Source organism: Photinus pyralis, unplaced genomic scaffold (genome assembly GCF_008802855.1).
Source record: "Photinus pyralis isolate 1611_PpyrPB1 unplaced genomic scaffold, Ppyr1.3 Ppyr1.4_LG4, whole genome shotgun sequence".
Lineage (NCBI taxonomy): Eukaryota > Metazoa > Arthropoda > Insecta > Coleoptera > Lampyridae > Photinus > Photinus pyralis.
The window spans coordinates 1,969,284-1,986,937 of record NW_022170511.1 but is presented as its reverse complement, the minus strand read 5'-3'; the positions used below and the strand labels follow the sequence as shown (position 1 = coordinate 1,986,937).

The 17,654-nt window shown below is 34.3% G+C and overlaps 1 protein-coding gene across 1 annotated transcript; it reads right to left on the bottom strand.

Moving 5' to 3' along the window:
• Positions 1–3,433: 3,433 nt before the first annotated feature.
• On the bottom strand, positions 3,434–15,709 carry LOC116167598 (gamma-aminobutyric acid type B receptor subunit 2). The gene is made up of 10 exons (XM_031482993.1): positions 15,402–15,709; positions 12,295–12,432; positions 11,773–12,048; positions 11,469–11,534; positions 11,244–11,423; positions 10,871–11,089; positions 10,691–10,751; positions 10,260–10,636; positions 9,930–10,208; positions 3,434–4,970 (listed from the first exon to the last, which is right to left on the bottom strand). The coding sequence occupies exons 1-10, from the start codon at positions 15,624–15,626 to the stop codon at positions 4,095–4,097; spliced, it is 2,697 nt and encodes an 898-aa protein (XP_031338853.1). The 5' UTR covers positions 15,627–15,709; the 3' UTR covers positions 3,434–4,094.
• Between the last annotated feature and the right edge of the window lie 1,945 nt (positions 15,710–17,654).

Here is a 17,654-nt window from a genome sequence, read left to right as displayed (position 1 = left end):
TAATTTTATGGAGGCAACGTGACATCGAAAGATCTTTAATACCTGTATCTAGATCTTATTATGGCATAATTTACAGCACCATAAAGTTTATTTCTATATTACTTTCCGTACGACAGTATGTTTTAATTTGAGTCTTGCTGATAATATATTACAGGCAAGTACAGCATGTCGTAAAAGAGATGTTCTCGGTTCTCTTATTTATGTACAAAGTTGAATACCCAGTAGGTCTTTTGAGTGAAATGATCATTCTTAGGATAGTCACGTCTTGGAGCCTACTTACCAAAAATTAGTAGCGTTAAATCAGAGACCGCTAAATTGAATAAGTAGTAGTTGGTCGCAGTGTGAAGGGCCGGATGGCGAGTAATCACAACACACACGCTTATATTACCCACCAACCCAGTCACGAATATTATCACGTTAGCCAAAGTTAAAGGTATAGCCACTTCCAAAGGCAACTGCTTGTTTCCTCTTAGGTTTTTCAAGAAATCCGAAACAGATGTGTTACTGGCAAAGCTAAAATTATCATCGTTCTCTATGACTTCAGACACTAATGAGCCCATCTTGAAAGCAAATTTAAGACGAAGTGTTGCACTGTCATAACTCTTTGGCCGTAACGTAATTCACTTTGGTAATTTGGTAATACGCCACTTAGATCGCTCGTTCGCAACTAACGCTTTGTACCGACCCTCGCAATGAGCGAAGCTGCACTTGTATTCCATAAACTCGTGCCACATTTCTCAATTACAGCTTCTACTAATTATACACGACAAGATAATGTATCATCGGATAGGTACATAATACACAAAGAGATAAAGTGAGAATTTACTTATACCTCCTCGAGATACCTACATCAGTTGTAACGAACGCAATTTAAAGCACCTTTTATCACGTGCATTTCCATCAAAAAAATTTCAAGTGTACCTCTATAGATCATAATTGGAAACTGCATTTCCATTAATACATGGTCTTGTCATTAGCGTTTCGTACAATGTGCTGCAGGAGTTTTAATTACGTGCAACTTGTTAATTATGATTTCTGACTATGCACTATAAAATGATATTATTAGATTCTCTGTTTTGGTTCTATCCTTTCTACATAGTGGACCCTTCTGTAACGTTCCGAGTATCATCTAAAGCATAAATATTTCATCTTTCAAAGTACCTACAACAAACTAAATTTCTGGGTAAATATTTACGGAAATGCTATTCATTACGTCTTACCTTTATGTTTATTAGTATTCAAAGATTATACTGATTAGCAGATTGAAATTATCTCTTTAGACTTGAGCAACAAATAATAGTTATTTATGTATCAAGGGTATTAAGGCGATATTTATGCCGAGGGCGACAGCTTTGACCCGAGGGATTGTAAGTCGCCCGAGGATTAATGCCTGAGGTGCATACGAAATTTTATTTTTCATAATTCCAAATAATGCATTTGCAATATACAAATGTAATGAATGATTATTGTTTGACCAACATTAAAGTGCTTCATACGAATCAAGTAGCATCTTTTTTTAATACATATAATATAATTCCATCAATATATTTGACAGGCCGTTTGAGGGCATAATGAGATGGACGTCATGTGCTGCTCTCGTATATCTCGTATGACAGATATAGTTGGCATATAATAGGCAAATGCAAAATAAAATAAATTGAAGGAAATGTTTTACTGTGGATACTTGACATTACAGTTGATATGCATAGAAGTCACTTTTCAGGAAGAAATGCCTTCAAACAGTAACATTTCTTCATTTTCTTTCGGAAGATTTAATTGGATTAAATAAGCTTTTGGTCAACGTCTATAAAATTGTTGTTTAAGCTGTTCAATTTTTTGCCAATGTGATAACTTATTTTTATTTTTATGACCTGTGAGTTTCGAGTAAATCACACCAATTTTCTTATTTCTTATGGACGTCATATTGGATTTTTACGTCACTCGATGTGGGAAAAAAATCACAAAATCGGCGATACATTTTTTCATTTGGGAAGTTTACAATGTATTTTTATGGCAATAATCCAATGGCTGATTGTATTAAAACCAAATTCATTTGTTTATTGTTTCACATAGTCACCATCAACACTGCCATGGAATTATTGCCATATGAAATACATGGTAAACTTCAAAATAAAAATTCAAGGTTGATTTCCAAATGAAATAGTAAGTGTTTGGTATCACTGGTTTTGTAATTTTTTTTCTATTGAATTACATAAAATCCAATATGACGTCCATAAGAAATCAAAAAGTTGATGTCAATCGAAACCCACAGGTCATAAAGTTTGTATTTTACCACCATCAGAAAGTTGAAAAAAAATTACTAAAGGTTTGTTCAAACTATTTTTCGAAAATGAAATTTTTCGGTTTTTTTAGCTATATCTTCGCTAGTTGTGGACCTAACAAGAAACTATGAATAGGATAATTACTCGGTATAAAATTATGCATGACTGTGTCCATTTAAGCGACTTTGTATCTCACCGTTTACGAGATCTCCATAGTGAAAATGAAAAAAACTCGCCCTGTATAATTAGTGCTATCATTTGAATTGTTTTGTTGCCTCGAATAGATTTTGTTTTGTTTTTTTTTATTCGTCACAGACTACTTGATTAAAATACAAAAACCGTTAATATAATTGGTATCTTATTTTCAATCTTATGTTATGATGGCTCGTTGAAAAGAGAATTAAAAAATCTATTAAGTAATCTAAAAATCCAATATGGCGCCCATTTAACTTTAGGAAGTTGGTAAATGTTCCTCAAAAGTGGCCATCTTAAATTTTTTTTTTGACATCAATTCTAAATTAAGCGTATCAAAGACAGTCACTTTTATATAAAACTTATATAAAACTTTTTTTTATATCTCTTATACTTTCGATGATATAAGACATTCAAGGAAATGACCAATTTTAGTTTTTTTGAATTTACGACGAACCTATGCGACATTTTGAATTTCCATAAGGAAATTTATATAAGCATCCAAAACTGCAAAACATTGCTCATTTAACCAATTCTCTATCTTTAATAATAACAAAGTTACCCATGCAATCCCACGCGATCTGGGACACACTGTATATCTCGCCTCTCGAAGTGAAATAGCTTGCATTTAACTAAACAATTTCCAATGTCATTTACACTATAGTTGTACTGATCGTCACGTGTGGGGCACAATGTTGAATAGCAGCACAAAGGAATTACGATTGTTCTTTATATTACTTGAACCCCAAACCTATCACCCTGTTTCACCATGTTACCATGGATACAATAAACAAAACAAAATCTACATGAATCCATTGCCTACTATTTAATTAAAAACAGTAAAAGAATAAGGTTTTTATTGATTATCGTGGCTAAAATAAAAAAAAATATTTAAGTTGTGATACATCAATGTAATCAAGAATAAGAATGCAAACAGTATATAAATTCCACCCATCTTTGGGCCAAGTCTCAGAAACGGACGTAAAAAAAAATACTTGTTGCCCACAACTTTGTCTTGGACTCTTGGGATTAAACACACCCTCCGTGTACACTATCTTATTTCATTAAATTCAATCTAATTCCGGATTCATAATTACAAAGGAACGGCGCTATAATAAACGTTTCAATTATTCTATTGCCTAGGGCCTTATACGCAGTTTCTCCATTCAATTTCAACCCCTGTTCGATCATTCCATTTTGCAATGCTAGTCGGCATTTCGTATTATCATTACTTTAATATTACATAAATACAACGTTAAACTAAATTGAAGTGGCCTGTAACAATATGTATTATTCTACACAATTTCCATGTAGATGTATTTTATCCTAAACGCTAATATTTCACTTTAATTGAGTTTCTATACACTTAAACTTATTATGCTTAATGGAAACTAATTGAATTATGTACCTACTATACACTAGGCACGTAACACTTCTAGGTTTACCTACATACTTATTTCACGACAGTTTGGGAGCATAATTCTGTATACACGTTTAATTAATATGTATGTTACACGCGCTAGAATACATAGAACAAGCGGAATGCCAAATTATAATTTGGTTTCCATACCTACAGGTGCACATTCTGATAATTTTTAGGATTTCCAAAAAAATCGTCTCTTAGTATCTTCCAACTTCGTAACTGGCAGCTGATCTAATAGGCGACATCTCGATGATTTCTGATCGAATACAACCTTCCGGAAACGATTTCGTTTCCCTTTTCTCATTCTTATCGACGCCGTCTCCAATCGTCTTCTCATGAACAAAATTAAACATCCACATGGACGGTATGCTACCGAAGAAACCTTTAAGCCGATCACAAATTTTTAGTTTTTGTTCATTCGGCGGTTCGTGTAATTCTTTTTCGGAAAGGAACTGATTCTTGAAACCATTGCTATGCGTGGAGGGCCAGGATGCCCTGAACTGGGACGATATCGGCACCGGCAGGAATACGATGCCCTTGCATACTTGATCCTTCCCAGTTGAATCCGCTGTGGACGATTTGAGCAGTTGCTCCAACCGAGCGATTTCCTTATCCAATGTTTCTAGTTCGGTTTTGTACACTTTGTTTTGTACCTCTATACGATACAGGACTTCACGATGATCCTCTATTAAAAATCGTCTCGTATTATATTCAATTTTTAAACCCATACTTTGCGCTATCGAATTCTCGCCATCGGATTCGCTGAGAACTGCGCGCAATTTTGGCGTAAACAAAAGTAGTAGCGTGATTGTGGTTGACGCGAGAATACTTAGCGAGGTCACTAAAAAGCTTACTGTTGTATAATCGGAAAGAAAATTCAACAGTAGGACGACGGTCGAGCTAGATACAACGCTGTAAACGCATATTCCTATGTATTTGGAATCGTTTAGAGATGGTATCTTGATGTGTCTTGTTTCCCATGCCATATACACGCCCATTATTAGTAAGAAACCTTTGTAACTGTAGATTACAACAAACCAACCTGTCGTGTTTTCGGATCGGCATACTTCTACCTGTAACATACGAAAATTTCAGTTGGTATTATTATTCCTGTAGAATTTATAGACCGAATTCAATTCAAGAAAAACCATATTTAATGGCAGCAAAAATACTAGAAACGACAATAATTAAAATTTTTAAATTATTTTCGGGGGCTACTTTACTTATGTTTTTTTAATTGAATTTGGTAGAATTGGTCCCCCAAATTCAATGAGTAATATCAAAGTTACCCTTGATTAGGAATTTTTTAAACACAAAATTAAATTTTTGAAAATTTTGTAGCGTGCCATGGAAACAATCCTCTTTACGCATCGAGTGGAACAGAAATCGTGATGACTGGATTACTACAAAAATGCTATAAATAACCTCAATTAAAATACTGGAGAAATTGCTTAAATTATGGCTACTATTTTGTTCAATGCACAACTGGCACTTACGATTCTGCGAATTACTCCATACACCGAAATTTAACAAAACATTTGGTGGTATTTCGCGACAAACAGTCTCAGATGGTCCATATTGGCTGGCACTTACATAAACCCGGTCTCGGATGTGGCCCGACCATCTAATTCCATGGCATACTATAAAATTTTGAAAAATAAACTTCTTTTGTTATATTGTGTAAAAAATTACAATCAAAAGTAACTTTGATATTAATCATTAAATGTACAAGTTCTATCAAATTCAATTAAAAAAAAAACATAATCGTGCCATTTAAAATATTTAAATCAACTATTAGCTCCCAAACATAATAATTTAAAACATTTGAATTATGGTCGTATTCTAGTATTTTTGCACTTTGTCATTAAATGTGGTTTTTGTTGCATTAAATTTGGACAAAAACTGTAGGCGCTTCAACTTGCGGCGTTTTTTTAATTACACCGCGGGATTAAACAATAATCCTACCTTAAAAACTCTCCAGGAAATATCCAAGTTTGCTTAAAAAACAAGTTGAATATTTTCAAAGAATGCGTAAAAACCTACATCTGGACGGTCCTTTGAAATACAGGGTGTTAGGTAAACGTTTCTGGGAATGTGAAATAGCTGGTAGGTTTCTGAAAATTTGTACTTAGGACTCCGAAGACTGAATCGATGTAAAATATTTTCAAAATGGCGGCCCTTCCTGAAATACCGGAAGTGGCTAGTAACTTCGCAGTAACTTCAAAAAAGCAAGGTTGCTACGCAAGGTGAGGGTTACTTATGTGGAATTATTCGGAAAAAATTAATAAAATTGCAACATTGACGAAAAATCATAATGTGAATGGGTTTCAATTTTGAGGTTAATAAATGATATCGAAACAACCAAAAATATTGTACTTGAAAAATCAGTTATTTATTTACATTATAAAAATGGGACACCCTGTACGTACATTCAAAAATGGTTTTTATAGATACGCAACCATCTACAGAGTGTACCTTTTCCAGCGATAAAACTCTTCACTACGTGATTGCATCAATGCAATTGAGTTTTTACGTCTACCTTGATCTTGCAGTTTGCATCAGTCACAGTCATTTGTAACTGTGGTATAATTTCAAATAACTTGCGTCTAATTTGGACAGTGTTGCCAGATTTAAAAATTTTGATTAGACTTTTTTATTCAGAAAATAATGCGGAATTACGTAGTGATATCGCTCGAAAAGATACACCCTGTATAGTTGACATTTTCACGAACGCTTTTTAAATATTTTTTACGAGGTATGAGCTAGGAAAGACCGACGCACTGTTGCAGGACCCTGTATATTGTTTAATTCATTACAACTTCTCTTCTTTTGTTAAGCTGAAATAATCATAAGTTTGTATTTTTAATTTGAAAAAATGTAAATTGATTTTGCAACCGTGCGCCCCTTGAAACTATGCGCCTCTAGGCCGGGGCTTTGTGGGCCTAGTGGTAAAACCAGCCCTGCGTATATGGGCACATACGAGTACAAAACGCGTAGGTTACGGAGAAGATAGTGACGTTTTGACATTTATGAAATTTAAAAAAATGCATATCAAATCATACAAAATGTAAAAATGACTTCTATAAGAAACAACAAACTTGATGATGGTTAGCCAGAGCCGAAACGTCAGACTTATAATTTTAGCATCTTATAAACTTATATAGGGAAAAAAGTGGCCATAATAATGTGTCATTTATTTTGAAATATCTTTTAAAATAACTTCGGTAAAACATAAAAACGATTTTCCAAAATTTCGTTTTCTTCAGGATATCTCCGAAAGTAGTCGGAATTTTTTCAGTTTTAAAACTACACTACTATGAAAAGAATTGAAATTTCACCTAAATATGCAATTAAAAGTAAGGGTTGCCATTTAAAATAACAAAGTTACTAGGTACTTCCGGAAGTCTCACCATTTTGAAAATATTTTACATTGATTCGGCGTTTAGAGTAACTCCCTAAGTATAAATTCTCAAAAACCTACCTATTTTACTTTCCCAGAAACGTTTAACTAAAGCTCCCAAAAAAACACCCTGTATAAGTAACGATTACTGTTACTAGTACGTAGTTTAGGCTGCCTTTCGTATTTGTGTGGGGTACTTTTAGTCACCTCCAATGTCTCTTTTAATATTTATAATATTTAAAGAAAGTTATAGGCAGATGAGATTTATCCCAAACTGCAATTTTGGGTGGGTATAGTCCATTTGTTATTACTGTTCCGATGTAATTAATCCCACTAAATGCAGCGTTAACTTTTTCTACTTCACGTAGTCGATTTAAACATAAACAATTCTCTCAAACAAACTGCAACGCGTTATTGTTGACGTGTAGAATAAACAAAGTAAGGTTAATCGATTCTAGATCGTATTGCTTACGTCAAATAATATTAATTAAACTGAATTTCGCTTGCATCCAGTTTTTGTTTACGCCTACTTGATGCCATGCCATGCAAGCGAAATTCACTTCAATCAACATTCTTTAACGTAAGCGATATGAGCTAGAATTGCTTAACGGGTGCGGTACCTTACTTTGTTCATTCATATTCTGCACGTCAACAATAACGCGTTGCAGTTTGTTTGAGAGAATTGTTTATATTAAATCGACAACGTGAAGTAAAAAAAGTTAACGCTGCCTTTCGTGGGGTAAATTACATATCGGAATAGTAATAACGGATGGACTATAGTAAAACGTTCCTCGTTTGCAGAGGTTGTAACTTTTGTAGTACATTGGTTGGGCACCTATTTGCAATAATTTGCTACGAGATTAAACATTTTTTGATAAATAACAAAATGAAGTGCCATTTATGTTTTGAGAATAACATCTTTTAATTAACTTCTCTATTTTCTATACATTTTTGTAATCTGTAAAACTTTTTCCAACATTTCTGCTCCAATATTATTTATTTCTTCCGAAATACGAATTTTAAGTTCTTGGATGGTATACTGAGGGCCGCCTTTCTTAAACCTTACCCTTTAAATATCTCCTCCAGAATCAACAAACTTAGAAGGGAATCCTAAGGGGGAAAGCAGTACTAATTACAATAAGTTTTTAACGTGGTTTCCCCGGTAGGCCTACTCCATGATCTGTTATGATGGAGTTTATGGGATGGATGGATGTTCATAAATTGTTTCTACACCTTATTACATACTGCTTTTAACCCACTACTATTATATCTATGTACAGGGTGGCCAACTAAGAATGCGAGGTACTGTATCTGAGAACCTATCCATCGTAGAGGCTTGCGGTAAAAAAAAGTTATTATTAAAACGGCCACGAGAAACACCTGCAACATATTTTTAAGTTTCCGAAATGGCCGCTAGGGGGCGTAACTGCAATCTGGAATCTAAAAAAGTGATATTTCTGTGAATTACGCTACATTAACCTAACAAAAAATGTCCAGTCTTTGAAGTCTACGATAATCTAAACCTTTTTTGTTTGACAATTTTTGCGGTATCTCTAAAAATGAAGTGGTGGAGGGTATTCAAAGGTTTCCGTAAAGGACACCCTGTATCTTCGAAACATCTGAGCCGATTTAAACAAACTTGGGTTAATTGAAAAGAGTTATTCCTCAGCTACAAATATTATAATATCTGAATTTTGTTAGTTTTACATATCATCGCTTGAGGGCTTTTTTCAACATTCCGACAGAAATGGTTAATTTTCTCAAACAAATTAAATGCATTGGTTCAATTTTTTTCTATGAAAAAGTGGCTAAATGATGCCTAAACAAGCTCGCGAAAACCGCATCTCGATATCTTGAGGTTATATATGTAATATATTGATATATATATATCGTGACGGTCAGCATTTCGAGCATTTACGGCGGCATTAAAAGCTTCCTTTTTTAAATTGATCCACCTTAGACCCACAAATTATATAATAAAAATAATTCCGGAAAAATTAGCTTAAAAAAATAAAAATTTGAGGGTATCAAATTTTCTTTGGTCTAATTTTTAGGTTAGGAACAAGATATCGAGATGCGGTTTTCGCGAGCTCGTTTAGGCACCATTTAGCTACTTTTTCATGGAAAAAAATCAAGCCAAGGCATTTAATTTTTTTGAGAAAATTAACCATTTCTGTCGGAATGTCGAAAAAAGCCCTCAAGCGGTAATATGTGAAACTGACAAAACTTCAAATATTATAATATTTGTAGCTGAAGAATAACTCTTTTCAATTAACCCGAGTTTGTTAAAATCGGCTCAGTCGTTTCGAAGATACAGGGTGTTCTTTACGGAAACCTTTGAATATCCCCCACCACTTCATTTTCGGAGATACAGCAATAACTGTCAAACAAAAAAGGTTCAGATTATTGTCAACTTCAAAGACCGCAAGCCTCTACGATGAACAGGTTCCCAGATACAGTACCTCGCATTCTTATTTCGCCACCCTGTACATTTGCTACGCCACCTAGTATTTTAAATTATTAGTTGCAGGGTAGACTGACGGACGGATCTCAAAAAAGAGCTAAAGCTGAATCTTTCACTACTACTCTTAAATAATTGTTTTCAAACCTGGTCTAAATAATTAAAACGTACCTGGGGTTGATAAGCTAATCCTTTATTTTCCAAATTTATTTCTATAGGAAGATCTTTTAGCGTTTTCTTTAAAGGATCTACCATAATCCACAGCAGAACTATTGCTCCATCGATGATCAGTAAGACACAAATTAAAGCAATAAGCTGCTTATCTTTCAACAGTTTATCCTTGATCAAGCTAGTTGCGCTGTACGTAAATATCCGATGCACTCGATACGTTTTTGCGAAAATTGATCCAAATGTCAGTGAGAATCCCGTTGAAAATAGATATACTCTAATCTACAAATTTATGTACGTTAAACTTTGTTCGGCTGATCAACCGAAACTTACCGTGCACAAGTGAGACTGATTTATGTCGAAAAAGGCGTTACCTTGATCGAAACCCAAAAAAACAACAGCAAGATAAACAAGAATACAACCGAACACTACAAAATTGTTCAGTCTAGGACTCGACAATTTAAACGCGTGTCTCTTTTTGAAGTGCAGGTTGAAATAAAGTAGAACCATCGACAAAATAATGCCGAAGGTAGCAAAACCAAATACAACAAAAAATGCCAATTTTGGTATCGTAACCAAACGAAATTTTAGTATCCTTTGGTCGATTGGAGTTTCGCCTCCGTGCCACTTGATGTTGGAACATTGCAGGCACTCAAAATCCAGAAAACCGTTTTCAGCGTAATATATGGCAACGGTGCTTAAATTTCCATCTGTAAAAGTAATAAACATGATAGATAGGCGTTTGAACATCACCGTCCACTTACTTTGTAATTGTTTCAATATCGAATTTCCGATTCGATCAGCTCCATCGAACTTCACTGGGCCCTTTTAGACAAAAAGTGTTAAAAACAGGAAATTTAGCTTTTTATTGACTAAAATAAAGTGTCATCATGATCATGCAAAGTGCCATGGATCTACAGACTATTCATGCTAAAGGAGTTTACCGAAATTCCAATGAACTTTAAAGATGCCATCGAAGTAACAAACTTTTTCACCATATCTGGATTATTATAATTAAATTTTGTTAGGTATCCGCTGTGTTTACAAAGCGTTGATTCCCGTAAAATTAGAGCCATTGTCCAAATGGCGTCATACGTCTGAGGTGCATGTTTCGAAACATTTATTTTGGAGATGTTCAGTTGCTCTTCAAATTCAATGTTGGACTGGAAAGAAACTCCTCCTTAAAGTCGTATACAAAGTAACGCTTGTTTGAAGGTTGTTTTCATTTTGGAAACCGGACTCATATTTAGACATAGTTAAATAGGAGGGTACTTAACAATACATGGGAGATTTATGGTACTTTTCGTTAAAACTTACAATTCCAGAAATTGCGGTTTCATTGTGTGACAAGTAATTATAATCCGAAACCAAAACAACCCCTTCAACCGCCTTACGTAGTGCTTCGGTATTACATTCCTTAGAGTTCTCCCACCAAATTCCATTTTGATCTTGCAGTATCCAAACGTAATCCTTTCCGTACATTTTTAGGTTGTACACCTTCAACAACATCGGTTTTCATTGCGAAAGTGACACAGAATTTACCTCGCAGAATATTTTTGGTGCCATCTTTTCGGAAAACCCCCCGATTATAATTCTAGTATCTCGTTCCTAAAAAGCGTAACACTTTTAGTTGTTATTGTCGATTTCCTGATAAATTAAAGAAACAATTTTTGACTTTATCCCACTACGGGAAAAGCATCTACATACTTTTTTGTAGAGAATTAAATTTGGCTATTCAAACATGTCAATTCGTTACTCGGAAAGTAAAGTACTCGGGGCCTCGCACTTCAAATTTTCCTCGCAAGTCATTTCCTGACTGTTATTACCTCACTATTTTTACGCTTACCTTTAAAACGCGCAATTGCTCCTTGTAATTTTCCATAGAAAAGGTAATCATCGCCACGCAATACACGTCAGAGGCTTCAAGTTCCCGCACAAATCTATTTGAGGACAGCTGAAAGGGTTGCTGACTTAGATTAAACGTTGCAACCATTTTCCAACCAAAGTGTTTTATGAAAGATATTCTGGCTGCGTTGTGGGACGAGTCGGGTGCCACCGTCCGAAAAAACAGGGGAAATCTGTTTCTGTCGCTGAGAATCGGAGATGTGGATCCATACGATACCTGTATGGGAGTACATCAATTTTGTTATTTGTCTCTAGGGGTTGTCCCAAGAATACGAATGAGGTTGCATGGGTTACTTTGGTATAATTGAAGATTAGGTTAATTGGAAAATGTTTTTCAATAAAACTACCAAACAGCTACCCATCTAACCCGTCCCGTTCGATTTGGTGACATTGGAGTTGCTCCAAACAATACATATATCAAGCTATTCTATTAAACTTTAAGGGTGTAGATCAATATGCACACCTGTAATATATTCCAATAGGACATTATATTCGCTAGACTCTCGGTAACATTAGAACATCCACTTCCCAGAACCATCAAGACTACCTTGTTGGAATAAATTGCATGAAAAAAATTGTCCACCCCCACGCCAGGATCGCACTAAAATTGAGCACAAATTTGTGAACAACTTATTAACAAATATATATTTTTTTAATTTATTTAACAATAATTCGGGACTTTGCCTTTCACATTGTCAGTGGTCAACAGTTCTGGTTTGTTTTATAACACCTAGGACTTAAACAAACAAAAAATACTACAAACAAGAAACAAATATCTGAAACTTCCTGTTTATATTTTAAAGACATGACATTATTTTATTCCCTCACTTCGGAATATTGAGGATAAAGAGGATACATTTTCAGTAAGCAATTGCATCAAGTGTAGTTATAATGATGTCTGTGACCATGGGGCCGATTAAACTAAGTAATAGCGTATCTTTAATCTAGACAGCCGTGTCCAATTGTATAGTGGTTAATGTCTTTGTTACTACCAATCCCAAATAATTTAAAAATCCTACGCAAAGCTACATATTCTGCAATTTCCAAGCCCGTGTTTTTTTTGTAGCGTATTGCTCATAACTGTAATATTATATTTCCATTAAAAAGGATGTAATTTGACTTCAAGGAGTCACAGGTGATTGGAGAAGTGGTATTACACACGCATCTATTGACTGCAACAATCCAGTTCTACGAATGTCAATATTTGTCTGGGAACTCATTCTTTAACTCGAAAAAATTTCTAACAATTTCTCCCTTTCTTTTTTCTTTCTTTATTACCTTCCTTTTTTTTTCAAAAATCGACTGCACCAAAATTTCTCGGGAAAACACTTTTTCTTATTAATTTTGGTGCGTAGAATCCAAAACAATTCGTACCTTTTCGATCAGACTTCTCAATCAAAAGTTATAGATTAGAAAGAAACCAATGAAATTGAAAAATGCTACCTGGAACAATTCGTAAAATGAGAAAAAGGGCTGTGATTTGTAAACTTTAATGTTCCCTAATATGCCATGAATTGTTTTATACTTATAAATATTGAGTCAGCAAAGATTAAAATTCAAGAACAGTTGATTAATTCTTGAAGTAATAAGGCATCACAGAAATGTCGTTTTAATTGATTTTCCCCCATCTCACTTCAAGCGAAAATTTTCCGTGGTACATTATACAGGGTCGTAATTAAACATGGAACGGAAGCTCTCACCCCAAACCGTTTGAGATATACACATAAAAATTAAAACGCTTCCATTTGAAATTTTTTCACATATTTTGCGGTTAAAAAGATTTTTTTTATACAGGGTGTTTGAGTGTAACCGTCATCGTGAATGTTCTTAAATGGCCACATAGGTAATGTCATTTCTTACTACCTTAATCAAGGATGATGTTAAATTAGAAAATCGCTCATATAAAACTACCTAGCTTTTAATCACTGAACAAATCATCTGATTGGTTAGAATTTGAAACAATCGCCGTGCTGATTGGTCGCATATTAAGGGAGTGTGTTAATCGTTGAAAATTTTGATTCATTTACATGTGGTAAAAAACAATTTACTGAACTTCATTCAAATCGAATCTAGTTTTGACTAAAGGATCATCATCAGGAATTGCGTTAATGATACAAAAAATTGAAGTATAGTGAAAGATGATTGGTAAAATAATTAATGTGAAATTTACGAAGGTATATTTGAAAGATGTTAGCTCTTATGTGTTGTATGGAATGTAATGATCGAATGACTGCAGTGCATGCCAATAATGCAACTGTTTACCCCCAACGTAATCATCTCTTAGGGATTTCGCCCCCAACAAATTAGCCTCGGGAAAATTTACCCGTGGAAGCTTTACTGTATCGTAACCGAAAAACAAACTCTATACTAATATGAAACCACGTGTAACGGTAGCTCTAAATTTTAGATTCAATGTTTTTTATTTTTAGAGGTGTTACATTTTGAGATTTCAAAGGGTTTTTAAGTATGAGGAATGAGAATATGATCTGAATGGGAATCAGAAACTCGGCATGAAATCACGCTTACATCGTAAAAAGCTAAGTCTGTTAAATTTCCGTAGGAAAGAACAACCTTTTTCTTTCGTACCTTCATGAATATAACGATTACTATTGGCGCGATTAAAAAACATAATTCCAAATGAATTCCATGAATTCCAAAATAATTCCATGGATTCCAAAATAATTCCATGAATTCCAAAAAAATTCTATGAATTCCATGAATTCTAATAGAATTCCATGAATTTCAAAAGACTTCCATGAATTCCAAAAGAGTTCAACAAATTCCATAAGAGTTCCATGAATTCCAAGAGGTCCTACACCAGAATTTCAGTGGTTTTCCCCTCGTTTTCAAGTCAAGTAATGCCGAAAAGAATCAAGCTGCTTGTGTTATGAGAACTTTTCACAGCATTTTCGACAACTATAAGGAAAAATCGAAAAGTTTCCCGAGAGATCAAGCTCGTTTCCAGCTTTTCTATTTTCGACGTTTTTCAAAAGGATCTTAATTTTGGGTATACACTATACAGTGATATTTATTAGGAAGTAGACATATGGATTTACGTGTATTGTTTTTCCCTATGTCTACTTTTAAATGAAGAAAACTCTTCTGAAGGGCGCCTAATTTTATGCATCTAAAATAACTTCTTAAAACAACTAAAGATCTGGATGTCATATTAATTAATTTTAATAAAAAAATAAGAATACTGAAGCCAAAGCAACAACGTTCAAATTAATTAATTTGACAGCTAGTGCTTTATTTGTTTTAAGAAGTTAGTTAGGTTGCACAAAATAAGACGCCCTTCAGGACAAATTTTGTCATTTAAAAGTAGACGTAGGCAAAAACAGTACACGTAAATCCCTATGTCTACGTCTTAAATAAATATCACTGTTGATAATTTTGGCAATAAAATCATTTCCTTTTCGTACGGTTGGAGAAAAAATGTTTTAATCGAAGATCCAACTAATAAAAAACTTGCTGATTGCGCACAATTTAAAGGGTGCAAGGTTTATTGATTAGGTACAAGTACCTATTGTTTTTGCATAAAATACTCGAAGTTTAAAAATTGTAACATACCTTAGTGTCGTTTGCCATTAGTTTTAAGGAATATCCGGGTAAAATTTGAAATTTATTGACATGCTCGATTGCCAAATTGGCGGCGGCCAGTTCACTTAATCCCTCTTCTCGTACTCCCCATTTTGTACTTAATTCGAATAACCCCAGAATGTAAATGTCGTCATTGTAACTACTTCCATTTTGCAGGTTCGGTATTTTAAAATAATTTCGGTAATTTTTGAACATTTTCGCATCTTTCAAATTTGTCACCGAAATGTTGGTTCCGTTCGGAAAATATTCACCGTACGCCGCACTTTTACGTTTATACGATAAATACGTGGTAATGCAACCGATGAGTATGATCAACGCACAAACGTGGCCCTGCAAAGGGTTAAAGTTTGCCATTTTCAGATAAAGGGCTGGGATAACGCGACAATTCGGTAAAATTAAGAGAATGAAAGTTGAAAAGAACTGTAGTTCTTTCTAGTCCGCAAAAGTTAAGTGGTTTTGTAAGTACCTACCTACCACTTCAAGACGCGCATGAATTGTCGACATTTTTTCTTTGCCAACATAAATGACAAGTCAGCTTTTTGTTCTCCATTTGCCTTGGGCACAAGATTTGCTTTTATTAGTCAGGGGTGGGAATACGAACACAGTAGTATCAATATGTTTTCTTGCTATTAGATGATATTAATTTATTCATTGTTGAACAAATGAAGACAAGCTTTAAAGTAAAATGGCGTTTGCGGTAAATTTTTTTTTCAATTTAGTTCGAGAGGCATATAAATTTTTGCTGCAGGATCAAGATATATCCGTCCAATGCGTTGCCCAAGCCACCCAATCTTTGACAGAACTTATATGTCCTCAGGAATTCGTTCATAATGAGATACAGGCACCAAATAGGTACAATTAGAAAAATTTTATTTGTGGGGGTCATTTAGCATTTGAAGGGAAATATGAACTCGTTTATTAATTATTCGTACAGAATTCCCTTACAAGAGTCTCTACACATAAATGGGAGTTTCGATTCTGTTTTATTAATTGCACTCTATTGTGATACTGAGATTATCGCCCTTAATGAACGCACTTTATTTTAATGGCCATTTATACCACTCCAACATTCGTATTAACCTCCCTTGTTCCGAGTCTTTAGTAACTATTGTGCAGTTAATATCTCACAATGCAAGTGTGTGGCAAATATAAAGTCTAAAAATCATAGAAAATGTACCTACCTATAACGTGCAATTAAAGCTCCAACCCTCTTGTATTAAATTGAAACTGTATCAATTTTTCTGCCATTTCCTAGTTTAGGATTTGTTTCTTGTTGATGATAGGTGAGAGGGGCTTTTAGTAAAAATCATTAGGTAGAAATTCGATCCAATGGGCATTGCGGTTTTAACACCCGAAACAAGAAATAAACCGAAATGTCATCTTGTCTTTTTTATTTATGCAGAGTGATGAGTGACCCACTGAAAACAGTCAATGCCGATTGTGACCGCTTTAAAGAGATAGATTTGCCAGAAATGTTCGAGAGACGTCAATTTTTGGTTTTGAGGGGGACATCATTTACATAACTTCACCAGTGAGAATGGGGCGAACCCAAACAATGTTAGACAGTGCGATACGCATGTTAATTCTGCTTTGAGCACTGATTTCATGTTTCAAATCCGATCAGTAGTGCCAAAGAAAACTCGATTTAAATTGATTTGTAAAGCCGTTTTAAATGTTTATCAAGTAGGCGTTGAAATAATTGATAGTTTTTGTCAGAAAATAGAATCTGACACAAGTGCATATAGTCCATAAAATAGAGGATTTTAACTTGCAAAATGAGAAGTAATACCAATTTCTTTTGCATGTTATTAACAGTCACCTGGTGGTTAAGAATCTAAGTTTTCTACCTTTCACCCTTTGTGCTTTTCCCGTACCACCACCAATACCCCTAAAATTTCGTTGGTTTCTTAGTTTTTCAATCATATCTTTTTAATTGTTCACTTTAGAAAATTATATTGTTATCAGAAATTGTAGACCATAAAATTCTACACAACTTTGATATACACTACTGTTCTGTGAAATGTTTATTAAAAAAGATATAGAGAGCTTCAAAGAATTCTGAAATTTCTATGTAGATGTTTTAACCAAATTTTACACTTTCTCTATATAATTTTCTCTTTGCTTTTCTCTATTCTGAAAAAATATCTTGAACTTATCGTGGTATAAATCCCTGCACCCTTACCAATTTTGATGCATAATAATTCAACTGTCAACCCTTGCTAG

Coding starts and splice junctions, on each gene's coding strand:
- LOC116167598 (XM_031482993.1), bottom strand. CDS start 15,626: ATGTTCAAAAATTACCGAAATTATTTTAAAATACCGAACCTGCAAAAT. Junction 10,752..10,870: donor TAAAGTTCATTGGAATTTCG/GTAAACTCCTTT, acceptor TTTGTCTAAAAG/GGCCCAGTGAAGTTCGATGG. Junction 10,209..10,259: donor ATCAGTCTCACTTGTGCACG/GTAAGTTTCGGT, acceptor ATAAATTTGTAG/ATTAGAGTATATCTATTTTC.